Raw genomic sequence first — 25024 nt, 5'->3', positions numbered from 1 at the left:
TTTAAGCCCAAATAATCATCAAATTAATTAACTGAATTAATTCTCCATTTCCAAGAAAGGTAGCATATTTGGTTTCTAGGGATTAGGATGAAGCGTTTTGTGTGGTAGGGCAACCGTCTCCCCAACATGCTGAAGAAGTTGAGGCTGGAGAGATGGCTCAGAGGTAAAGAGCACTTCCGGCTCTTCCAGAGGATCTGGGTCTGGTTCCCAGCTCCAGGGGATTCATTACCTTCTTATGGACTCTGCAGGCACTCTCACTATGGCATATACACACATGGACATAAATAAAAATAAAATAGAGGGGCTGGAGAGATGGCTCAGCAGCTAAGAGCACTGACTGCTCTTGCAGAATCCCTGGGTTTGGTTCCCAGCAAACAAGGCAGTTAACAACTGTCCATAATTCCAGTTCCAGGGGACCTGACACCCTCTTCTGACCTCTATGGGCATTGCATGACACAGGTGCACTTAATGTACATGCATGCAATACACTCATACACATAAAAATAATAAAATAGAAGTGCCTCTTTTAAAAGGTAGGTTTAGATTATACTGGATCTTTTAAAAAATGTGGGTGTAGATGTTTTTTGAGATAGACTTTTACTCTATCATTCAGGCTGGTCCGGGACTCACTGTGTCACCCAGAATGGCCCGGAACTCCTGGCAGTCCTCCTGCCTCATCCTCCCAAGTGCTGGAATTACAGGCATGCACCATCATATCCAGCCTCATATTGGTAGTTTTTGCTTGAATTTTATCTGTGTGTTTTGGCATGGAGCTGGGAGACTTGTTCTAAGACAAACATGTATGTTTTTGTTGGTATAGGTTTGTTATCATGGTCTAGCTGAATACTTCTCTAATAAGTGTGAGGGGAAGAAAAAGGGCTGCCTGCAGGGGGTGCCTAACAAAGTGCTGCTGCTGTCTAAAGACTCTGTTTTGTTATTATTGTTACTAATGACCGGTGCTCCCTGCATGTTTTGGTTGAGTATGTCCATCTGTCTGTAAACAATCTGGGTGTTCAGACTCATGACAGCCAGTGTTATGAGACCTACTGAAATGCATTTGTGATGTTTGCATTGTATGAGTGTACCTATAGTTTTGTGCACACTAGCCTTTGGGCATCAGTGAGCATGTACACATGTGATGTGTGTGTGTGATCACAGGAGAGACACAGGGAGGCAAACAAATTCACAACCCCCTCCAAAATATGGCCTCTGCAGGCACCCACACATGTGGCATATGCACACATGCACATAAATAAGAATAAAATAGAGGGGTTGGAGAGATGGCTCAGTGGGTTAAGAGCTCTTGCAGAGGCCCTAGGTTGGGTTCCCAGCACCCACATGGCAGCTAACAACCATCCTTAACTCCAGTTCCAGAGGACTGGACAACCAGGCAGAAAGGACTGGAAGGAGGAAACCGAGGCACTGGGGATAGGAGGTAAGAAGGAGGAAGAGAGGAGAGGAGGGAGGAGAGAGGATGGGGGCGGGGGAGACTGAGTGACCAGGATGACAGAAGAGGAGATAAGGGAAGATCAGAAAGGAAAGCAAAAGGGAATTTCAGGGTCTGAAATCTAAACAACAACAACATAAATAGTTGGGCATGGTGGCACTTGTCTTTAGTCTCAGCAGTCAGAGGGCAGAAGCAGGTGGATCTCTGTGATTCCAGGCAGCCACGGGTTCATAGTGAGACCCTGTCTCAGAACAAACAAACAACAAACAAACAAACAGCAGGGGTGAGTCACTGCAGGAGCACTCAGACCTGACATGGTCCACTTCTGGTGTTTCCTTGATGTCTGACAGGCAGATCCAGGTTTTTGGGCCCCAGAGAACTGAGGTAGTTGAAATAGGTAACCCTCAGGTATGTTCCAAAGAAAGGGAGAGCAGGGAAAATGAAAACACAAAGGGAAAAGGGACTAGAAGGAGAGAGAAGAAACTGGGTTGGGGGAGCCCGACCCTGAGAGGCAGGACTGTGGGAGGTTTTTGGGCCCCAGAGAACTGAGGTAGTTGAAATAGGTAACCCTCAGGTACGTTCCAAAGAAAGGGAGAGCAGGGAAAACGAAAACACAAAGGGAAAAGGGACTAGAAGGAGAGAGAAGAAACTGGGTGGGGGGAGCCCGACCCTGAGAGGCAGGACTGTGGGAGTCTGATCTTAAAGCCTGCGGTCCTGCGGCCCTTAATAGGTAAGACAGGAAGGTGGAAGGCAGAGAGGCGGCAAGAGTGACAGCCGCACGCCAACACTCAGAGACCTGCCAAAGCCACACAGTCCAGGATCCAAGCTTCCGGGCCCCCAGCCCCCAGATGTAGGCGTGTCAGCCACCTGGGATGACTCATGCCCTGGCGATGTGGGCACCCATGCCAAGAGCGAGCCCAGGCACCCTGCCCACTGGCGGGCACACCACAGGCCAACGGGGAGTTCGTGCTCTCCAGGGGGTCACCGGGCTATGACCCCCAATGTTGCCACCTTGCCTGCAGAGCGCTCCCTGGCGCCCACCTCCGAGGTCCGCGGACGCAGGTGTCCTCTTCCCATCCTCCTCCCCCAAACCTTACTGGGGAAGCGGGAGAACCAGACGAGGCATTGCGCAAGGCCTGCTGTTTACCTCCTGCACCGGCCTCCTCCCTCCCTATAAAACCTGACTCGGTGGGGAGACGCGCTGAGACGCATCTGGGAAAGCCAAGGCAACCCGGAGAGGGGCAGACCCGAGGCGCGAAGTGAATGCGGGAGGCACAGCCAGGGGCGTCGAGTCACCTCGCAGCGGAGGCAGACGGCCACCTGCGCGCACGGAGGCGGCAGCGACGGTCCAGGACCAGGGTGCGCCCCGACCCCGGCTTCCCATGGAGGCTCCAGAGCTGGGCCCGGGGCTGGTGGAGCGTCTGGAGCAGCTGGCGACGTGTCCGCTGTGCGGGGGTCCCTTCGAGGACCCGGTGCTGCTGGCCTGCGAGCACAGCTTCTGCCGCGCGTGCCTGGCGCGATGCTGGGGGACCCCAACGGCGCGCGGCGCGGAGGCGGCGACCCCCGCCTGCCCCTGCTGCGGCCGGCCGTGCCCCCGCCGCAGCCTGAGGTCCAATGTGCGGCTGGCGGTGGAGGTGCGCATCAGCCGCGGGTTGTGTGAGAAGCTGGCTGAGTCCGGGGCCCGCGCGGGGAGGCGCCGCGGGGGCCGCATCCCCACCATGGGTTGCTTGGATCCTCAGGGAGAGGTGAGCAGGTCGCTTTCAAGGGTCCTGGCTAAGGGCGAAGGGAAGGTTCGTGGGTTCCCTGGGGAAGGTGGCGAGGTTCTTTGTCGAAGCCTTGATGGACATGTAGGTAAGGGTGGGGGGAGGAGAAGAAGAAAGAGGAACGCAGGACGAGGAGGAGGAGGAGGAGAAAGAGGACGAGGACGAGGACGAGGAGACAGCAGGAGGCTTCTTGCAACTTCAAGTCAGAGTGGTACACAGAGCGAGTTCCAGGCCAGCAATGGTTACTTGGGAGAGGAAGAGAGGGAGAGAGAGAGAGAGAAGGGGAAGGGGGGGCAGAGAGAGCAAACACACACCAAGTCATCAGGTGAGGAGTTTGAGGAAGGAAGGAAAAGGAAAGGAAGGGAGGAGGGGAGGGAGTTGACATTTGGTCCAGGGAGAAGGAGGCTGAACAAGTGCCTGTTTCTGGAGAGCTGAGCTGGAGAGAAGAGGTTACAGAGGCAGACACAGGCTGGGTGGTAGATAGATCGAGCAGGCCCCTGGAGATCTCAGGAGCACAAGGATTATGGCAAAGAGCACCGAAATTACCGCAGGCCGGTCACAAGGCATCCAGGAGAGGCGCGGGGAAACCCGCGCACAAGAAAGGGCGCAAGGGTGAGCTGGGGACCTGGGAAGGTGGGACAGGACTGAAGGAACAGAGGGCTGCGGGAGCCCAGGCTGGGACAGCGAGCAGAAAAAGCTGGAGTGGTTGAGCCGGAAAGTAGCAAATGGGGGTGGGAAGAAGGGAGCACAGATCCAAACACCCCTGTTGCGGCAGGGGCTCCCCGGACTCAGGCCCTAGCTGAGCTGGGTTGTTATTGTCAGTCTCAGCACCTCCCAGGTCCCGAGGCAGGGGTGGGGACAGGTGGAGGCCAGGTCCAGGGATAGCAGCTGGCGGGTCTCTGGCTCCGGGGCCACGACTCCTTAACTCACTGGCCCCTCCTAAACTCCAACTCATTGACCACCAACCTTGCGGGACCCCCAGACTCCACAACTGGTGTCTTTCTCCTTGCAGCCCATCCCACCCTTGGGTCTTGCGTCCACCCTTTGAAGTCTTCAGAGGCCCAATTAGACTAGGTGTAAATTGCTGTCTTCTCCTCTCTCACCATCGCCACCACACTGGCCTCTCCAGCCATCCTCCCTGGACCACAGAGAGGAGGGATGGGGGAATTCCAGTATTTGGAGGGGAGAATCCTGCACCCTCTTCTGGTGTCTCTCTGTGAGATCTGTAGGGCCTCTTGGGATCCTGAGTCCAGAGGCCCCAGGGTAAGACAGACACAAAGTTAAGAGGCCAATAAACGCCACTGGGCTTTTAAGAGAAGAGGGGAAGCAGCTTTATTGTTAGGCTTTTTATATACCAACTCTTAGCTCAAGGGCTCTGCATGTGTGTTTGGTTTTTGTGGTGAGGATGGGGTGGGCATTTGTGGGGAAGTGAATGGGGAAGAGTGGGAACAGAGGAGGAAAAGGAAGTTCAGGGGGAAAGACAGAGATCACTGTAAGAGGTGGGAGAGTTTACCCACTCAGAGCTCACCCAAGGAGGGGGAGATGTCCCACAGCGTGAACCTGGCACTCACACCCATGTTTTTTCTGCGCACCCTAGGATATAAGGAAGACGTGGAGGCGGTGAGTTCCACACTTACTGTTTTCTTTTTCCTTTCCACTACCTGCAGCCATATCCCTCACTGCCCTACTGGGCCCACATCTTTATTCCCACTTACCAATGGGTTTTCTGGGGTGTAGCCACACCTGTTTCTGTGAGAGTGAGTGGGTTAGGAGTTGGGGTATCCGAATCAGCATCAGAAAATAGAGGGGTGCTAATTACTTCCTGACCCTTCCCCCCACCTGTCCAGATTCGATGTCCCAACACCCAAGTCATCTAACACAGAGGAAGATCTCCCTGAAGATTACCCTGTGGTCAAAAACATGCTTCACAGACTGACAGGTGAGGAGGGAAGACTGACAGCCTGTACTCTGTTTGCTCCCTTTCAGAAATGGTCAAGTTAGGCTGGGTGTGGTAGTGCACACCTTTAATCCCAGCACTCAGGAGGCAAAGGCACTGTGAGAATGAAGTCAACCTAGGATTGTCTACATAGCAAGCTCCAGGCCAGCTGGGGCCACATAGTGAGGCCCTGAAATAATAATAATAATAATAATAATAATAATAATAATAATAATGTCAAGTCCTTTTGGTATCATATCCGTTTCCTAGGACTGCAGTAACAGAGCCACAAACGAGGTAGCTCAAGCAACAATACAAATTTTCAAAGTCTAGACACAGAAGCCTGAAATCAAGTTTGTTCTGAGGGCTGGGGAGGGACCTGTTCCATGCCTCTCTTGGCTTCTGGCAGCCGCTGCACTGCGTTGGCCCTCAGATGGTCCACATGGACTTCCTTCTGCATGCCCTTCTTTGTGTCAAAGTGTCCCCTCCCCCACGTAAGGTAGCAGCCATACTACATTAGGGCCCACTGCAATGATCTCATTTTTAGCTTACCTCTGTGAAAATCTTTTTCCAAATAAGGTCACTTCAGAGAAAATGCCAGACAAAATTCAGACTCTTTTTAAAAAATGTGGGGAGGTACCTCCCTATGTTTTACTGGCCTGGAACCCCAGATGCTCCTGTCTTGTCTCCCAAGTGCTGGGATTACAGGTGTGTCACACCACATCTGGCCAGGGGCACAATTTAGCCCAGAATATCCTTAATTCTTCGTATCCCCGCCACTTTTCTTCCTCCATTGTACATCAAACACCTGCTGTCAGGAATCCCTGCCTCCATCCCTCACTGTGCTCTTCTCAGGAAGGGTCCTGAGCTTCCAGAATCTCCTGCAACTTTCTTGCCTGCCTACTCCCAAAGTGGCTGCCCACCTTCCATAAAGTGTCTAGAGATGCTCCACCCCTAAATCGCCCATTATCCCATTTAATCTGGATTGCTTCCAGCTCCCTAATCCAGAAGTCTTTCCTCAAAACACCCTATACCTACAGGGGTCAATGGCTCTTTCTGGTCCCTTTGGCAATCTCTAGGGGCCTTTCCTCTGGGCACACCCCCTATAGAATGGGTCTGTCCACTCCCACCTGTGTGGAGGGTGAGTGGCTGGTTTTACAAGATATCTTGGATTCCTTCCTTTTGCCTCTCGCTCTGTCACTCGGGTTTCGGTATCAATCGTTCTCAGTCCAGCCAACTACGGCTCCCAGGGCTCCCACGCCCCACCCAGATGCTGCAGATGCAAGGATTGCCCTCATTCTCTCCTAGAAAGACAGCCAGCTTCTCTTCCTCCACCACCACCAACCAGACAGCCTCTTCTTTGATCTCTGCGCTGTGTCTTGGGCCCTGAACTAGCATGGTCCTTGCCCAAGTCCAGTTCCACTAAAGGGTGCATCAGTGCCCAGGGTGGCCTGCCCTGTACCTTCGTGGGGTCTCCAGCCCCGGCTCTCCTATGCGCACTCCAGCTCCCGAGGCAGAATCCTTACGCTGTGCTCTCCTCCTCCCCCTCCTCCAGAGGACCTGACCCTGGACCCCCGCACAGCCCATCGTCGCTTGCTCATCTCCTCCGACGGGCGTGCTGTCAGCCTGGCCCCACCCGGATCGCCCGCGCCCTTGGATGACCCCGCACGCTTCAACCAGCTGCCAGCCGTGCTGGGCGCGCAGGGCTTCGCGTCCGGCCGCCACTGCTGGGAGGTGGAGACGGCGGAGGCGGCGACCCGCGGGGACTCGGCGACTGAGGACGCGGACGCGGGGGAAAGCAGCTACGCCGTGGGCGCAGCCGGGGAGTCGGTGGCGCGCAAGGGCCGCGTCCAGTTGTGCCCCGCCGAGGCCGTGTGGGCTGTGGAGGGCCGTGGGGGCCGCCTGTGGGCGCTCACGGGCCCCGAGCCCACGCTGCTGGGCACCGGGACCCCGCCGCGGCGTATCCGTGTGGACTTGGACTGGGAGCGGGGCCGCGTGGCCTTCTACGACGGTCGCTCGCTGGACCTGCTCTTCGCTTTCCAGGCCCCGGGGCCGCTGGGGCAGCGCGTGTTCCCGCTGCTCTGCACCTGCGACCCACGCGCCCCGCTGCGGATCGTGCCCGGGGAGGGCTGAGTCTGGAGCCAGCGCCAACCCAGGCCAGCCAGGCCCCTCGAGGCTGCTCCTCTGGGGTGCGGGAATCCCGTTTGAGTGACCGTATCAGCACTCCTATAGCAGGAGTGTAAGTAAGCAGCCTTACCCATTCTTTTTCCTAAAGGAAGACCTCAACTGGCCAGTAGGCTTGCACACCCATGCCCTGAGCCAGTCCAGTCCGGTCTCTCCAGAGTCCCAATGCTCTAACGGTAATCCTTCCCAACAGAGTTCTCTTTCTGCATCCTTCCATGCCTGGATGGAAAGAGGCTGTGACTGTACCATCAGTACTGGCAGTCTGTGTTTACTGCAGAGGGACCCACCCATCCCAAAGGCTCAGAGCCTGATCCACAGCTGGAGGGGCGGGGTGGGGGATGGTGGGCTGGTCCTGCTCCTGTCCAGTCAGGATTCCCCTTCAGAGAAACAAGAGTGTACTCCTAAAACAAGAGGGTTGACTAGTGACCTAAGGCCTCTGACTAAGCCTATACTTTTTTTGGGGGGGGGGTGGTGAGATGCCAGTTCTCCCTCTATCCTTTTAGGGCAGTTTTCTATGCTCACAGCCTTTTTTTATTAAACACCCTCTTAAAACTCCTTGCACATAAAACACTGGTGCTACACTACCTCCCTCCCTTCTCAACCTGGGTACAACCCAGACACCCTGTACAGTCTCCCATCCTCCCCATGTGTATAAATGGACCCGTATTTAACACACTGTATGATGTTGGGTTATTTATTTTGTGCATCTGTGGCAATAAATGAGAGTTCAATGGTGGCATGGGTTTGACTGATCTCTAAACTGTGCACAGCAGAGGCCTAGAGAACCAGGCCAGATCCCAGGAGGGTGGGGAGGGCTGAGAGCAAGACACCTGGCCTGGTAGAGACAGAGCCTAGGAAGGAAGGATAGGAGTGCACCAAAGGGACGTCAATGGTGGCATGGGTTTGACTGATCTCTAAACTGTGCACAGCAGAGGCCTGGAGAACCATACCCAGATCCCAGGAGGGTGGGGAGGGCTGAGAGCAAGGCACCTGGCCTGGTAGAGACAGAGCCTAGGAAGGAAGGATAGGAGTGCACCACAGGGACACCATGCCCTCCCCTATCTCTTTGCTCTCCCCCTCTCTCTCCTTTCAGGGACCCAGGCCCTTGGGCCAGTGACACTAAGCTCAAAGGTTCAAGGCTGAGAAGAGGGTTGGCTCTAAGTCACCAGCCTCAAGCCAGCTATGTCAGAAAACTTACATCCCATCAAAGGCTGGGATTCAGGACATGACTATTTTTGGTTTCACTTTCCTGTGTGGATGACAAGACCTCTAACTCCACGTGGGGTGGTAAGGGGTAACGAGGGAAGGGCTAGGAGCCAGATGGTCTCATAAGACCCTCTATCCCAGAGGCAAGGACTAAAATTTAAGATGACCTAACTGCGCAAATGGGAGAACTGGAAGCCAGGATTCACACGCAGAGCTGGGTGCAGGATTGCCTGGAATCTGACTGGGACCCTGGCAGTGAAAGCTGGGGCGGTTGGAAACCCAGTGTCAGTGCTTGGGACTCAAATTGAGGGTGCAGGCAGCCCAGGTAACTGGATCCTAGGACAGGCAGTTTGGCAGTGAGAACAGGAACAGACTGGGACCAAGATGCCTGGATCCTCAGCAAGAGGGAAAACAGGAAGAATGAGGGCTGGGGGAACCCAGAAGCCTGGGTTCTGGAACAGCAGCAAGTCAGAACTCCAGGGTCTCTGTCCACCCTCCTCTTCCTCTTCTCTACCAGGCAGAAGAAAGGGAAGGAGGGGGTTAGAGAAGGGATCAGACCATGGGTTGAGTTCCCACGTAGCCAGATGGATACATGGGGGGCCAGGCAGACACAGGAATAGTGAAGGAGAGGGAGTTAGTGCTGCATAGGTCCTGGAGGGGGCTGGGAGGGGTCAGGAGGCTGGGGAGGAGTGGTCGGGGTTGGTCCTGGGGTTGTGTGACGCCGTCCTTTGCGATGACCCCGTACGCAGTGTGTGTGACCACAGCCTTCTTCTTCCTCCTCCTCGCTCTCGGTGGAGCTCTCACCAAAGGCCCGAGGTTTCTCATAAATACAGCAGCCTGGGTGTGGAGGAAGGCCAGTCAAAAAACAGGAATCCACTGTTCAGTCAGTTACATTCCCATCAGAGCTCTGTGAAAATTTTCAGTCTTCCCCTGCCTTCAACCCCAGGGACTGGGGCAGTCACTGTCCTTGTCCCTTCAGAGTCAAGGACTGGAAGATCCCTCCCCCCACTCCTGTCATGGCTTGCCTTTGGGCCCTGGCACCTCAGTTCTAGCCCCACCACTACCTCTCTTTTCCCTGAGAACCAAGAAAGTGAGGAGTTGGTAAGCACACATGAGGCCAGCTGACATGGGATGGTGGAAGGCTCACAGAGAAGCCAGCAGGCCAGGGCTGCCCCGGCTCAAGCACTCACATTTTGATGAACGGCGCCCCATGTGTTCATTGTCCACAGTGTCACTTGTCCATTCCACCTTTTTCTCTGGCTTCCGCTTCCGCAGTTTAATAGTTAGGCTCCGATTCTCCTGCAAGGGCAAGAGGTATGGGCAAGAGGTATGGGCCCGGCTGTCTAATCTCTGCACCTTTCCTATTTCCTCCCAAGGAACCTCCTCTCTTCTCTTCCTCAGCCCAGTCAGCACCACAGACAGCACTGGAGGGGCTGGTGCTGGGAGGAGACAAAGTAGGAACAGGTCTTCAACCTAGGTCATGAGGAGCACCATTTCCTGTTCCTGGTAACTACTGTAGTGCAAAAAAGACAACTCCTAACCTAGGGGAGGTGCCAGCAAGTCTTCAAAGGAAAAGAGAATCCTTGAGCCTCTCTGCCTTCCTTCCACATCATCCTTGGTGGTATTAACACATGAAAATTATTTTCTCATTCCTAGTAACTGTCTTTCATCTCCCTCGCTTTTCCCAGACCTCTTAATCCCAGCACCTGGAAGGCTGAGGCAGAGGCTAGCTTGGGCAATTTGGTCAAGCTCTGTCTCAAAAAACCAAAGCAAGGCTGGGGAGATGGCTCATTTGGTACAGTGCTTGCCCTGCAGGCAAGAAGAACCTGAGTTTCATCCTCAGAAGCCATGCAAAAAGTCAGGTGTGGTAGTGCATGTTTGTAATTCCAGTATCAGGGAGGTGGCAGCGGTGGGCAGATTCCTAGGGCCTGCTGACCAGCAGCCAAGTGTAAATTGGTGAGCTTCAGGAAAGTGAGTCTCAAAAACAGGTAGACAGTGCCTGAGAAATAACACCCCAGGTTCACTTCTGGCCTATGCACATGTGCATTCGCGCGCGCGCACGCGCACACACACACACACACACACACACACACACACGCAAGTTCACTTCTGGTCTACACACACACACATACGCACACAAACAGAACAAACCCCCTCCCCCTTTAAGGAAAGTCTTCTCATCATCAAGTCCAGTGCTCGCTCCTATCCACTTCTTCCTTTAACATCCTGGCACCTCTGCTAACATTACTAAACTTCTGGACTACCTCAATCCGGGCATTATTAATCTAATGCTTCCTTCTCCCTCTGAAAGCAATTTACCCCCGTTTTTGCAAACAATCCGTGCCCATTAGCTTCTCTCTTCTGACCTCTCTACCTTACTGTTTCGTGTTCTCTTTACTCTGATACTCATCCCCTCCATAACTATGTAGACTAAGGGCGCTTGCCAAATTCCTTTATATTGGTCCCCACCCATGTTTCCCACAGGGCCCTTCATTCCCTCCTAGCATCCTCCCAGCTCCTTGACTCAGTTTCCCTAAATTGTCTGCCCTGACCACCGCCCCAAGCACGGGCACTGCACCCTAACAGCGCTCCGGATCACTCGCTCCCTGCCCAGCACTGCACCGTCTGCCCCCGTGCAGTGTCCCGACCCAGTCACCCACCCTCCCAGGCCCTCGACTTTCCAAAGCCCAGCCCTCCCTGCCAGCCCCTCCCAGCCCTCGGCAGCACCGCCCCCCGCCCTGCTCACGGGCTCGGTTGTCACGGTAACCGTCGTCTCAGTGACGGTCTCGCTCAGGCCAGCCCCGGCCTCGGCCATGGCGGACGGCCTGGCCCTTCTCCGCGCCCCCGCGGTCCGAGAGGACGGGTCTCCGGTGCAGAGCAATGGCCAGGACCCCCGACCTTCTTCCTCCCCCCTCCTCCTGGCCTCCGTTTCCCCACCCCTGGGAATAACCTGTCCAACCCCACTTCCGGCCTTGCACTTCCGGGTGTGACGCAGCTGCGGTACCACATTCCTCGTCACCATTTGCGCCAAAGCGCAGGCGTCGCCATTAGTTCCGCCGTACTGCGACAGCGCGCAGGCGCCGCACGCTGGGCGGAAGTGACGTCAGGGGACGGAGGCCGACGGACCCTGCGGGTGGTGTACTCAGCAAAGTTGCTAATACAGCTGCTTCAGCTGGTTAATTCTGGGTGGAAAATTGGTGCCATAGGGACTCCAAGGCCAGTTCTTGTTTCCGGAAGTGGAACGCAGGAATCAAGAATCAAGGGGCTGGAGAGATGGCCCAGGGTGAAGCGCACGGGCTGCTCTGGCAGAGGACCAGGGTTCGGTTTCCAGCACCCACCTGGCCCTTCATTGGGCCCTTCATTTCCCACAGGGCCCTTCACTGGGCGGCTGACAACCTTCCGTAACTCCAGTTCCAGGGGATCTGAGCCTTCTGACCTCCGTGGGCATTGCATGACACAGGTGCGCTTACGTACACGCAGCCATACACTCATATACAGTAAAAAAAAAAAAAAATCACAAAATGTGCAATCTGGGTAGGTATTGGAGGTCGGCACTTAGTACATGCGCCTCGAGTTTTCCTGGTTGTGGCGGTCATAAGAAAGGCGAGGCACACACACAGACCTTTGAACTCCCAGTGAGAAGGCGTGTGTGAAGCTGATGTTCGGTAGTGGGGCGTTTGCACGGGTCTGGTCTGAGCTGAGTTCTGTACGACCAACATACGCTCTGGGGTGGAAAAGAACAAATGACGATCCAGGCCATTAAGGAGACGTGCTGGCACAACGTGGCGGTGCACGGCTGGGGTGGGCTAAGGAGGCGGGAGCCCGAGACTTCACGGCAGGCCTTACAGAGTGGACAGCACGAACTCCAGACCAGCCTGGGCTCCATAAGAGACCCTGTCTCAAAAAGTCAACTGGGCTGGAGGAAGCAGCAAATTCAGATACATCTGTTACATTTTGTGTTAAATCTTCCACTATCTACCCAAACCCAGCTTTCGTTTCTTTACACCGAGGAACCAGCTTTAGACAGGAAATGTCAGTAGCTTCTGTCAGCCTCACTCCTAACCATTATTTTGTCCTTACAGTTTTTCTTTTTTATGCATACCTCTATGAGCTCATTCAGATTCGCTTTAGAATAAGATTACTGTTTTTGGTTTTTAGACTTCTTGTTATGGAGCTCAGCTGGCCTCAAACTTGGATCCTCTTGCCTTTACCTTAGTGCTGGCATTACAGGGCATGTACCACCAATCTAACCAGAGTGACAGATTATAAATAACACACATATATGTCAAGGTTTTGTAGAAAAAATATAACTTTAATAAACAGCTAAGGAAGGGCCATTTTATTCTCAGAACAGAGGAGGTGGAGAGGGCATCTAAGAACCAATCTTCACTTTCCAACAGAGGAAGCTGTGGTTGAGTGGCCCAGGAGAAAGATCAAGAATCTTCCTTTTCTTGAAACCTATGGAAAAAGATAGGGCTTGTTACATTCAGGGAATTCCTAGCAGTGTAAGAAGAGGTATTAACCAGTGAAGGACCTTTACCAAGTTGAGGGTGGGCTTCCCCAAACAATCCAACTCTAACCTCAAAATAACCCAAAACACTGAGCTTAACAATGTATCTAATATTCCCTTGAAGTAGCAAAGGTTTCCTAGGATAGAAAAACACTAGCCAAAGGGGGAGAAAAAAGATAAACTGGACCTCATAAAAATTAGAAATTTTAGAGCTGGACAGGATGGCACATAGCTATAATCCCTGTCCTCAGGAGGCTGAGGCAGGAGGATTGCTAGTGAGATGCCACCCAGGACCACACAGTGAGATTTCGTGTCCAAAGCAATCTTTTAAATGTTTGCTCACAGAAAAGAATGCAAATAAAACATGCCACAGACTGGGAGAAAAATATTTTGAGAATGTTTGTGTTTTGAGACAGGGTCTCCCTGTCGGCCCAGCTATTCTGGAACTTGCTATGTAGACCAGGTTGGCCTCCATCTCACAAAGGTCCACCTGTCTCCTTCCCTAATGCTGGAATTAAATGTATGTGCAATCACACATGGCTGGAAAAAATATTTTGAACAATATATCTGACATAAATTTTTTTAAGCTTTATTTTTCATGTATGAGTTGTAATGCCCTCATGTATGTAAAGTGTACCTGTGTCATGCAATGCCAGGGGAGGTCAGAAGAGGGTGCTGGATCTCCTGGAACTGGAGTTACAGCCGGTTGTTAGCTGTCATGTGGGTGCTGGGAACTGAACCCCTGTCCTCTGCAAGAGCAGCCAGAGCTCTTAACTGCTGAGCATCTCTCCAGCCCCAACTCAGAAACAGTTTTAAGCTATTCAGGAAAAGGCTAAGTAAATGCAATCTTCACACTTGTTAAAGATGTAAAAGGCAGATGTGATGCTGCACTGTTTGTTGTAATCCCAGCAACTTGGGAAGCTGAGGCAGGAGGATGAGCCTGACGCTAGCATGGCCTATGGCCTGTAGTAAGACCATCTCAGCCCCACAAACGCTGAGAATACAGCACTCACTCAGGCCTTCAAGAATTCCCATAGCCTAAGTTATAAAAAATTTTGTTTACAGTCAACAAAAAGTGCTGTGAGAGTCAGCAGAAAATAGACCACATCAGACCCAAAGTGCAGTATATAAACATGCTTAATGTATCTAATATACATTTAAAGAACAAAAGGAGCAATTTAAAACAAGTAATGAATGGGTTGGGAATTGTTAAAGGGGATTCACAAGGTTTGAAAAGATAATTAAGTAGAACTCAATAAAAATAATTGAGGGGATGCTTGCTGGTAAAGTGCCTCTGAACATACATGGGGACCTGAGCTTGGATCCCCAGCACCCATGTAAAAAAACAAAAGCACTGGGTGTGGTGGTCTATATCTGTAGCCCCAGCTTAACCAGGGCTGGCAGATGGGGGACAACACAGATGGGAGTGGTGGACCCCTGAAGCTCAGCGGCCAGTCTTAGCCTGCCTGGGCTCCAAGTTCGGGAAGACAGTGTCTCAAAAATTAAGGTGGAGGAAGGTGTGGTGGCACACACCTTTAATCCAGCACTCGGGAGGCAGAGGCATGCCAATTGTGATCTCTGTGAGATTGAGGCCAGGCTGATCTACATAGCAAGTTCCAGGACAGCCAGAGCTACAGGGAGACCTTGTCACAAAAGCAAAACAAAATTAAGGTGGAGACAGACTTTCCATGAAGACATTCAAAGCCAATCTCTGGCCTCCACACCCACAGATGGATATACCACACACACAAATACATTGAAGACAGAATTAGTGACCAGGAAGAGAGATCTGGAGAAATTACCCAGAAGACAGCATAAAGAGAAAGGGGAGGGGTCTGGAGAGATGGCTCAGCAGTTAAGAGCTCTGGCTGCTCTTGCAAAGAACCCGGGTTTGGTTCCTAGCTCCCACATGGTGGCTAACAACCATCTGTAACTCCAATTCCAGGGGATCTGATACCCACTTCTGACCTCCACAGGCATTACAGGACACAGGTGCATTTACACACATGCAGGCAATACATTCATACACATAAATTTTTTTTAAAGAGAAATGGGAAGGAAAATATGGACGATGAGAAATGAGGAGGTCTAATAAACGATTTGAGAACACAGGAGCCAAGCAATACTGAATGAAATGACTGATAATTTTTCAAGGTTGATGAAAGATGAATCAAGTCTGGGCTTCAGAAAGTCTAATAAGGGGTGGGGCATGCAGGTCAGTTGGTAGAGTGCTTGCCTGGGACTCAGGAAGCTCTGCTGTATCCCCAGCACAAGAATCAGCTGTGGTGGGGAACACCTGTAATCCCAGCACCGGAAAGGTGGAGGCAGGTGGATCAGATGATCAAGGTCATCCCTGGCCACATAGCAAGTTCCAGGCCAGCCTGGACTACATGAGACTCTGTCTCAAAAAAGAAAGAAAGTCTAAAATCCTAAACAGGAGAAAGAGGGCTCAGGGCCTATCTGAGTTGAGAAACTGCCTAGCATGCTTGAGGCCCCGGGAAGAAGGAAGACAACAGAACCCACAGTCGGTGTCCTGATGTCCTGTGAACAAAGCATGTTTCAAGCCATTCAGAGCCATGCTCTTGAAATCATGCAGGAACATGTCTTCAAAGTCACAGCAATATCCATTTCCTGTTTTAAAATTTCCTTTCAAATACCTAAAAAAAAAAAAAAGGTCTCCGTGTAGCCCAGGCTGGCACCTCCTTTGGGACCTGTTACTACAGCAACTCCCCTTAGAAACATCTTAAAAGGTTAGTTCTCTGGCTATACAAAGGGCCAGAGTGTAATTAAAAAAAAAAAAATCAGACAGGTGTGGTGGCACATGCTTGAATCCTAGCACTCAGGAGGCTGAGACAGGACAGCTGCCTAACTGTAGGCATGGTGAGAGTTCAAGGCAGGCCTGGGCCACACAGTGAGATCCTATCTCAAAAATTCAAAACGAATAAATAATAAATGAAAACTTAAAAGGCTGAAAATCGCACTATTAGGGATGGATCTAAGGAAACAATTCTTAGTGCAAGACTGTACTGCTTGAAAACACTGGAAGGGGGGGCACCCACTTGCAGTTAACACAGGTATAGAAGACAGTCTGTCCTTCATCTGCTGAGCGCATCTGTCTGGTATGGTAGGCCATTCCTTCATGACCACATCGAGAGCACCGCCTGTCAATCTGGGAAGAAGCAGGCAGGTGATGGAGGCCTAGTCAAAGGTTACAGCTTCCCACAGAAGTTAGGGTGTCACACCCTTAGGACACCCTCGGTCTAAAGCCTCCCCTTGAGTCTTGGAATGGGGTGCAAAGCTCAAGCCTGCGCTATCAACCCTCCTTACATCACCATTGTCCCATGGAGCCAGTGCCCTTCCAGTAGGACTGTCCTATGGAGTCAGCACCCCTCTAGAGTCACCGCAATCCCATGGAGCCACTCCCCTCTTACGTCACTGCTGTCCTATGGAGCCAGCATCCCTCTTAATGTCACCGCTGTCTATGGAGCCAGCGTCCCTCCTACGTCACCACTGTCTATGGAGCCAGCGTCCCTCCTACGTCACCACTGTCTACGGAGTCGGCACCCCTCTTATGTCACTGCTGTCCCTTGGAGCCTTGTCCACTCACCACTGGTCCCTGGGACTCCGGGCCTTCGTCCGCGGACACAGGCAGAGCTGTCCCCAGTGTGCGGAGCACCACCGATGTCTTCACCACCTTCCCTTCGAAGTCTGCAGAGCACGAGCTCGGTGGGGCGGACCTGGCAGTCCCACTCCGCCCATCCCGCGCCCCGGGGCCCCGTCCTTCTCCCGGTCTCTCCAGTCCAGCTCCCCTCCCGGCCGGGTCCCCCCCCTGCCCACCCTGCCCCGGGGGACCAGAGCTCACCGCGCACGGGGATGGAGAAGCCGCAGCGAGGGCAGACGACTGCGTCCTGAGTCCCGGGCAGCGGCAGCACTGAGCCGCAATCCGGGCAGAAGTCCAAGTCCGACAGGAACGTGGAGCACGGGCTGGACAGCTCCATGCCGACGACGCTGGGAAGGGAGTTAGGAGGAGTCTTCCCGCGCGGTCCCAAGCGGACACCCGGAGCCGACCTCTCACTGGGTGCTCCGGCTGCTGCAACCGGAGAGCGGAACCCCGGGCTGGGGACGCACGCTGGAGTCGGCGAGAGGGGCTATGCCGCCCGCGGGCTAGAGCGCTCGACCGCTAGGCGCGGGCCAGCGAGTACCTCTCGTGGGCTAGAGCGCCGAGAAGCAAGACGCAGAGATATCAGTACTCCTAGACGACTAGAGTGCGCCACCGCAAGACGCGGATCAGCGAGTTCACCTAGTGGGCTAGAGCGCCAGGCACCGAAACGTGAGGCAGCGAGTAGTCCTGGAGGCTAGAGCGCCCCATCTCGAGACGCGGGCAGCGACTACGCCTAGCTGGCTAGAGCGCCCGATCGCGATGGGTGTGGCAGCGACTACTCGTGGAGGGCTAGAGCGCCCGATCAGGCACATAGTCCTCCTGGCGGGCTAGAACGACCAGGCGGGCGAGAGCCCCGATACCGCCAGCGGGCTAGAGCGTCGAATCCGGGGCCAGCGAGTTCGCCTGGTGGGCTAGAGCATTCTCCGCCCCGCTATCAGCTGGGCGTGACGTCACAATTAATGGCGCACTTCACCAGAGGGTTTGAGGGAGGTGGCCGTACTTCTCCGAAAGGGAAATTGCGGCTGCACGTTCAACCCGGCACTGTGACGTCCAGTAGGAAAAGGAGGGGCCTGCGTTGGAGCTGCGGCCGCTGTCTCCTCGACCCGGCCTGGGACATGTCCTTTTGCCCGGCGTCTGCAGAGCCCGGGCTCGTAGGTCCCCTAGAACCGTCCCACGTTCCCCACACCCCGATTCCGTGGATTAGGAGCTCCAGCTCCCGGGTTACGGTCGGGTATGTCTCCTGCGACTGCGCAGTGGCTGACGGCCGAGCTGAGAGGCATCCTTGGGTCCTGGCCGGCTGGGGCCGCTGCCCTGACTTCCTCTGAGCGGACCTGGGCTCTGGAGGGGGTGGAGGCCGAGACCCCGGGAAGAGTCTAGGAGGAGGCGGACACAGATGGGGCTCGTCCCTCCTAGGACGGGTGAGGGAGGCGTCCGTCGACCTAAAGCGTCTCTATTAGGATTCCCAGGAGGTAGATCTGGCCGTCTTCCGGACCGCGGACCTCCTTCCTCCCCTCACGCCTCATGCACCAGCTCTACACCCTTGTCGTCCACCAAGTCAGCAGAGGACATTTCCTTAAGCTTTCACACAACCAAGAGTCATAGCCTTAGAAAACCTTGCTGTTCGTCCATCTGTAGCCTGAAGGATCCCCCTATTAGATGAGCTTCAGCCCTCGACAGCCCACTTATTGCCCCGAAGCCTTTTCATATTAAAGGTCAGGACTCGTGACTTTTTCCGAAGGACACAAGCTGTACTCTTTTCCTTGGGAGAGATTCTCATCTGTCCTCACTGCAATTAACACAAGACAGAATTGGGGGAGAGAGGAGCTGGAGAGATGGCTCAGGATTAAGAGCACTGTCTCTTGCAGAAGGCCTTGGTTCGATTCCCAGCACCCACAGCATACCGTCCATAACTCCAGTTCCAGGGGATCCGATGCCTTCTGACCTAAGGGGCATTGCACGACACGGGTGTACTTACATACATGCAGGCAATACACTCATACACATAAAATTTCAAAAATATTTTTTAAAGTTGGGGGTATAATCCTCTGCAAGATGGGGAAGAGGACAAGCCCCGTAATTTCATTTAGGGATGAAATGGTGTCATTTTGTTGGTCTCACAAAGCTCTGTTACTGGGCAGTGATATCAGGATGCTTTTTATTTTTACTGCTCTGTGTCTTCTTTCAAAATAGAGAAATTAGCTGCACTTTCCCTTTAGTTTGGTGCATTCAGCACACTGTGGTTTGAATACTATCCTAACACAGTGAAGGAACCCAGTGTAAAGGATGATGCCCTTTTCTAACCAAAGCTCACACTGTCCACTGAGCTGAGACTGCGGCTGCATAGTTGACGTCTGTTCTCTAATCACAAGTGAATAATTCAAATACAGAGACTGCACTAGTAGCTGCCTGAGCCAGGGGTATAAAACACATATGCTTGTAGATTTCAAGGAAGACAGGTGCATGCTTTAGTAAAGATGCAGTGTGCCCAGTGTGGGTTCATGCCTGTATCTGAGCACTAGGGAAACTGAGGCAGGAGGATTGTGAGTTTGGACTGCAGATCAAGTTCCAGGCCAGTCCACTATGTAGCAAAACCCTGTTTGTACAATAAAATGAGGGTTGTTTTGTTTTGAGACAGGGTCTCCCTATAGCCCCAGCTGTCCTGGAACTCACTATGTAGACCAGGCTGGCCTTGAACTCACAAAGATCCGCCTGTCTCTGCCTCCCGAGTGCAGGGATTAAAGGTGTGCACCACCATGCCTGGCTTAAAATGAGGTTTTTATGTGGGGACAGAACCCTGAACTAGCAAGCACTCTACCACTGAGCTAAATCCCCAACCCCAAGACAGATCTGAAGGAGAAAAACATGCTGAGATGCTGTGTGGTGAAGGTGATCTTGACAGTAAGAAATGTGAGACGGGATCTCAGACTAAGGTTCAGTACTGCACTAGATGCTTTTGCAAGATAGGAGAGTAAGATGGGGTTTGTTTTTGTGGCTGTGTGTGTGTGTGTGTGTGACAGGGTCTCTGTAGCCCAGACTGACCTAGAGCTCAGTATGTAGTCCAGGCTGGCCTTAAACTCATGGCAATTCTCTTGCGTCAGCCTCACAAGTACTAGGATTATAGGCATGAGCATCCCATGCCAACTCTGAGGTGATTGTTTTTATTTTTATGTCTATGAGTGTTTCCCTGGAACTGGAGTTATGGACAGTTTTTAGCTACCATATGGGTGCTGGGATCAAACCCAGATCCTCTGCAAGAGCAGCCAGTGGTCTTAACCTCTCCATCCCCATGATGATAATTTTAAAATTTCACACTATGTATAGGTAAGTAAGAATGTGTCTAAAATGTCAGTGAGTCCAAATGTTAGCTCCCAGACCCTCTCCAGTAGTACAAATGGCTCATTACATTTGTAGATAAGTGTTATGATTCAGACATAGCTAAGTCTAAATTTCAACATTATGTTAAAGATTATATATGAATATAGATACTATAATGTAAAGAATTACTGGTTTTAAACAAATTATAGAAACAAACACTTTGAAGATTGTAGAGCATGAGGAGTTACCTGCAAAGGGCGAGAGCTGACACTTACTGAGTCTGTGAGTCCCTGGCCACCCTCAAAGCCTTTGCTTTTAACTGTAAATGGTGTGAAGGTCATAGAGGTATACACCAGACAGCCTCAGTAGCTTAAATATGACCGCACAGTAAACTCAAGTCAGGCCAGGACTGGCACATGAGCTGAAAGTCCTAACTTGTGCTGCATCAGCCTGCACTGTAAACAAACCTAGAGGGCCACAGAGTCTCACCTGGAGGGTTCCACAGGGAGTAGTCTCAGGATGGATTTAGAGTGAAGGATGCTTGGTAGCCTAGGTCAGTCAAGCTGAGGGGCTGGAGGTCAAGTGGGAGTAAAGTTTCAGAACAAAACAGAACAGAGATGCTATACATGCTGATCGAGGCATAGAGGGCCTGGCTGGGCAGAGCACAGAAAAACAGCGAGCTGGGGAAGCGAGAGCGAACCATCTCAGAAGACAAGAGAGGCGCTGAGACCAGGCTTGGGCCTCCCTCCAAGGTACCTGGTTTGTCCTTCTGTCAGTCCAGGATAAAAGACTCAGAGTGGTTCAGGTTGAATCCCCAGGAGAAGTAAGCATTTGAGTCATATGAAAGGAATGGGTTCATTATCCTCTACCACAGGAAAGCGTGTGTTTATCAAGGAAGGGCTGTGCTCGCTCTTGGTCAAAGCAATCCATTTCCTTGCTGGGGTGATATATGAGCTGACATATTCTAACCTGCCTTTACTTTTTGTGTTCCAGATTCACTTGGGCAGAAGCATCTAGAGACCCTCAGGTTACAACAGGTCACCTATCGAGAAAAGGATCCTGGTAAACACATTGGCCTTCACACCATACAGTTTGGAGCTACTCCAAAACGGAATCTTAAGTTTAAAATCCTTCTGCCCAGTTGGCACTTTGAGGCAGTATTTCTTTTTTATTTTTTTTTTAATTTTATGTGCATGAGTATATTGCCTGTGGGTGTGTAAGTGCAGCCATGTCATGCAGTGCCCTCAGAGGTCAGAAGAGGGCATCAGATCCCCGAGGACTGGAGTTAACAGATGGTTGTTAGCTGCCATCTGGGTGCTGGGAACCGAACCTGGGTCCTCTGCAAGGGCAGTCAGTGCTCTAACCACTGAGCCGTCTCCCCAGCTGTGAAGCAGTATTTCTGTAGCAGCAGTTTCCATTGTTAACAAAGTACCCCAGCACTGACTTTCAGAACCATATGTTTTAAAAGTAGTTACTCTTTGATGGTGGGTACTTTGTACTTTCAGAACCACCAGGCTTGCCTGGGCACGTGGGGAGTGCAATTAAAACTGTTACTCTGAAGTAAAGAACAGGGGTCTTTTAAAAATTATTTTTATTGGGGTTGTGGATTTAGTTCAGTGGTAGAGTGCTCGTCTAGCAAGCGCAAGGCCCTGGGTTCAGTCCTCGGCTCCAAAAAAAAAATTGTTTTATTTTATGTGTATGAGTGTTTCCCCTCCATGTATGTAGGTGCAGCATATGTGTGCAATGCCAGGAGAGGCCACAAGAGGACTTGAGGTCCTCTGAAACTGGAGTTATGCATGGTTGTGAGCCACCATGTGGGTCCTGGGAACTGAACCTGGGTCCTCTGCAAGAGCAGCTAGTGCTCTGACCACTGAGCAATTTCTCCGACCCACACACATCTTTTCTTAAGAGGAGTAGGCTCCTGTTTAAGGGTGTTGAAAAGAAAAGACGATTGTCCTACAATTCTGAACCTCCCTTTGACAGAATCTAGGTGGCTTCACACAACAGCGAGATGCTTGGTAACTCGGACCCACCGAGAGGAGACTAGAACCGTCTGCAGGGAGCAAGCGTGGTCCCTGGACTACTGGCCACTGCAGTCTTACTACAGCAAGAGAATAGTGGGAGGAGGAGAGATGACAAAGCAAAGATGAAGACTGAAGGAGAGACCGCACAAAGTGCAGGGGGACAGAGCAGCACTGCCGCACCCGAGAGGGAGGAGAAGCAGAGAGAGGGGCATCCTTAGGCCAGGCTAGCTGAGTTCAAGAACAGAACCTGAGACATCCCCGGCTCGTCAGCGGGGAGAAAGCGGTGCGGGAGCCAGAACAGGTGCAGATCAGAGACCACCAGGAGTGCATGATTCACAAGCCGGAGCTTCTAGAGCAAAGGCTCAAGGAAAGAATCCTGAGAGAAACCCAGAGCCACGCCCTCCCTCCCGAACCCAAGCGCGAGCCTCCGAAGAAGGACTTGAAGGAGTGTGAAAGGGTCCCTTGCCTACCCTCTCTTCAGCCCTGCAACGAGTGTCAGATTAAAGTGAGCATTCTCAGGGAAAGGTCTCTGGATGGAGAGGGGGAAGGCACAGTGACAAAATCTTACGGAAGAAGATTCTTGGCTGTGCTACCCTTTCTTAGAACTCAAATAGGAAAACGAAAACATCAGTAAAGTTTGAGTTTGGTAAGGAAATCGTGTTTCTTTTTTTAATATGTTTATATATATTTGCATTGACCTTTTATTTTTCAAAATTACTTAATAATATGATTAGAAGAAGCATTTCATTACATCATTAACATGTTCAATAACAATTTCCAGAGCAAAGATGCATCTCTTTCAAAATTGTAAATTTTTAGGGTCAGAGTTGAATTAATACAGTTATAAAATACTGAACGCAGTATAAACCCTATAAGACAGAAAATTGAGTGAGGTTTTAACTTTTAAAAAAAGATCTGCATTTCATTTTAAAATATACTGTTTCATACAGAAAAACTCATTTTTAATGCTACTAACAGTTGTTTTGCACATGCATCTCTAATCTCTATGTATCTGATTATTATTAGTCACAGTTTGTTACTTTCTGAGATCCTTGGCATCTGAGCATGTATATAAAATCCTCAGGTAGATTTTAATGATAGTGTTTCACCTCTACTAAATAACATGAAACAAATTTTTATGCTTCTTCCTCAAATATAACTCATTTTTATTTGTTGATTTTTTGTGTGTATTTTATACAGAACATGCCAAACAATCTTATCTATATACCCACTTCCCAAATGACACCCTCCCATAATCTCCCCCGATCCTACTGGAGTCCATATACTCTGTAATCCCTGTTACTGTCCACTGTGTTGTCGGCACCCCCAGCCGTTCTCCAGTGCTTGTCCATCCCCTGAATCTAGTTTTAAGAAGATCAGCTCTTCCTTATCTAGCAGCAAGCAGTTGCCAATATTCCTTTAGAAAAGATTGGGGTCTGCTGTTCATTTTCCAAGTTCTATGCTGAGTTATTGTTTAGGAGTCTATTGGGTCACCCTGGCTAACAAGTTACAGGAAGATGTCTCCTGTTTGGCATTGTTTCTTGGTATGTAGCCTTCATCTATATACACAGACTCTTAAAGAAATATACTGATCACTTTAAATTTTGATTATACTTTCCTTTTGGGTGTTTAAGACCCTAAAGTTGGCCCAGATTAACCGATTTAGTTTTACTCTTGAGGTCATCTGAGGATCTGTTCCTCAGGAGTCACATGGACTTGGGAGGAGCTCCTGGCTCCTTTCTTTTACCAGCTCCATTTATGTGAAGATAAGTCAAAGGTCCTGTTCAACCATGTCTGGCTTTACTTTGAGATGTTTCCTCTGAGTTGACCCTCCTCTTTGTAGACTGAACACTGGTTCAAGTTCATTGTAGGGTCTCCATGTCCTCCCTGAACGAGAGGACAGGTGACTCACCACAGTTACAGGACATTTTGAGAGATGCTCATAGTCCCCTGGAATTTAGGTGACCTAGGAGGGCAAGGAGCAAAAACTGTCTTTTATGTCCTTCTGACCAAATCAGTATAGGCCTCATAGTATGGCTGTTAAACGTCCAGGAAGTTTAGTTCCACCAGTATGGTACTTTTAATTACCGTGTGCCATGTAGATAAAGCTTGGGCAAAGACCAAACATTCTCAGATAAACTTTGCCTAGACATGTAGTTGTATGTATAATTTGTCAGTAGGTTGTTCGATTAATATGGTTCCCTCTGGTTTGTTGTTTTTAAACTAGCTAGGTGTTATTTATCTCTCACATTGTCTAACCCTTCCACCATGGGTTCCCCATTTAAATTGCCCATTTTTCCCATTTCTCCTTTACTAATCCCCTTCTCCTGTGGTCCCACCTCTCTTGAGCTCCTTCTTTCCCTTTATCCCCTAGGTTCCTTGTATACCCTTCCCTCCCCGCTCCCTTAAACTAACCCAATTTTTATCCATATCTCCCTTATTAAGGCCTATTTCCTACTGTTCTTCTCTTTCAGATTCTTTTCCTTTACCTCCTGGCTCCTTTTCATTGTCCTGGTTCCTGTAGTTACGTCTGGATACATCCTCACGTATCAGGATTTGGTGCTAGGATCCACAAATGTGGGAGAACATATGTCGGGTTTTTTGTTTGTTTGTTTGTTTGTTTGTTTGTTTGTTTCTGAGTCTGTGTTACCTCACTTAGTATAACAGTTTCTAGTTGCATCCATTTACCTGCAAATTTCATGATTTCATCTTTCTTTACTGCTGAGTAAAACTCCATCATATAAATGAACCACATTTTCATTATCCACTCATCAGTTGAGGGACACTTAGGTTGCTTCCATCTCTTGGCTATTGTGAAAAGAGCAGCAACAAACATGGATGTACAAATATTTCTGCAAGAGGATGAGTTCTTTGGGTATATGCGAATGAGTGGTATAACTGGATCAAATGATAAGTTCATTTGTGGTATTTTAAGAGTTCTCCACACTGCTTTCCATAGGAGTTGAACAAGTTTGCAG

At 51.0% G+C, this 25024-nt stretch overlaps 4 protein-coding genes across 9 annotated transcripts; 2 read left to right on the top strand and 2 right to left on the bottom strand.

Moving 5' to 3' along the window:
• Positions 1–2201: 2201 nt before the first annotated feature.
• On the top strand, positions 2202–8213 carry Rnf39 (ring finger protein 39). The gene is made up of 4 exons (XM_008827864.3): positions 2202–3192; positions 4808–4830; positions 5058–5149; positions 6702–8213. The coding sequence occupies exons 1-4, from the start codon at positions 2830–2832 to the stop codon at positions 7277–7279; spliced, it is 1056 nt and encodes a 351-aa protein (XP_008826086.1). The 5' UTR covers positions 2202–2829; the 3' UTR covers positions 7280–8213.
• A 9-nt stretch (positions 8214–8222) lies between these two features.
• On the bottom strand, positions 8223–11514 carry Ppp1r11 (protein phosphatase 1 regulatory inhibitor subunit 11). The gene is made up of 3 exons (XM_008827862.3): positions 11283–11514; positions 9727–9835; positions 8223–9373 (listed from the first exon to the last, which is right to left on the bottom strand). Exons 1-3 carry the CDS (start codon positions 11349–11351, stop codon positions 9171–9173), a joined length of 381 nt encoding a protein of 126 aa, XP_008826084.1. The 5' UTR covers positions 11352–11514; the 3' UTR covers positions 8223–9170.
• Positions 11515–12827: 1313 nt separating this feature from the next.
• On the bottom strand, positions 12828–17338 carry Znrd1 (zinc ribbon domain containing 1). Of its 3 annotated transcripts, XM_017796839.2 has the most exons (5): positions 16909–17338; positions 16654–16754; positions 16106–16215; positions 15570–15703; positions 12828–12994 (listed from the first exon to the last, which is right to left on the bottom strand). In XM_017796839.2, the coding sequence occupies exons 1-5, from the start codon at positions 17042–17044 to the stop codon at positions 12909–12911; spliced, it is 567 nt and encodes a 188-aa protein (XP_017652328.1). In that variant the 5' UTR covers positions 17045–17338; the 3' UTR covers positions 12828–12908. The 3 variants fall into 3 exon arrangements, with proteins under 3 accessions (XP_017652328.1, XP_029416854.1, XP_008826083.1); XM_008827861.3 differs by lacking the exon at positions 15570–15703 and having other exon boundaries at positions 12879–12994; positions 16909–17315; XM_029560994.1 differs by lacking the exons at positions 15570–15703; positions 16106–16215 and having other exon boundaries at positions 12842–12994; positions 16909–17335.
• A 192-nt stretch (positions 17339–17530) lies between these two features.
• Positions 17531–22478, top strand: LOC103729794. Of its 4 annotated transcripts, none has more exons than XM_029560996.1 (3): positions 17531–17938; positions 21016–21084; positions 22006–22022. In XM_029560996.1, coding segments are annotated over exons 1-3 (342 nt in total). In that variant the 5' UTR covers positions 17531–17666; the 3' UTR covers positions 22007–22022. The 4 variants fall into 4 exon arrangements, 3 of the variants coding, with proteins under 3 accessions (XP_029416856.1, XP_029416855.1, XP_029416857.1); XM_029560997.1 differs by having other exon boundaries at positions 17650–18125; positions 22006–22478; XR_003848688.1 differs by having other exon boundaries at positions 17695–18419.
• The last annotated feature ends 2546 nt before the right edge of the window (positions 22479–25024 follow it).

This window comes from Nannospalax galili, unplaced genomic scaffold (genome assembly GCF_000622305.1).
Source record: "Nannospalax galili isolate Female #2095 unplaced genomic scaffold, S.galili_v1.0 scaffold1573, whole genome shotgun sequence".
Lineage (NCBI taxonomy): Eukaryota > Metazoa > Chordata > Mammalia > Rodentia > Spalacidae > Nannospalax > Nannospalax galili.
This window is presented reverse-complemented; position numbering and strand designations above follow the sequence as displayed.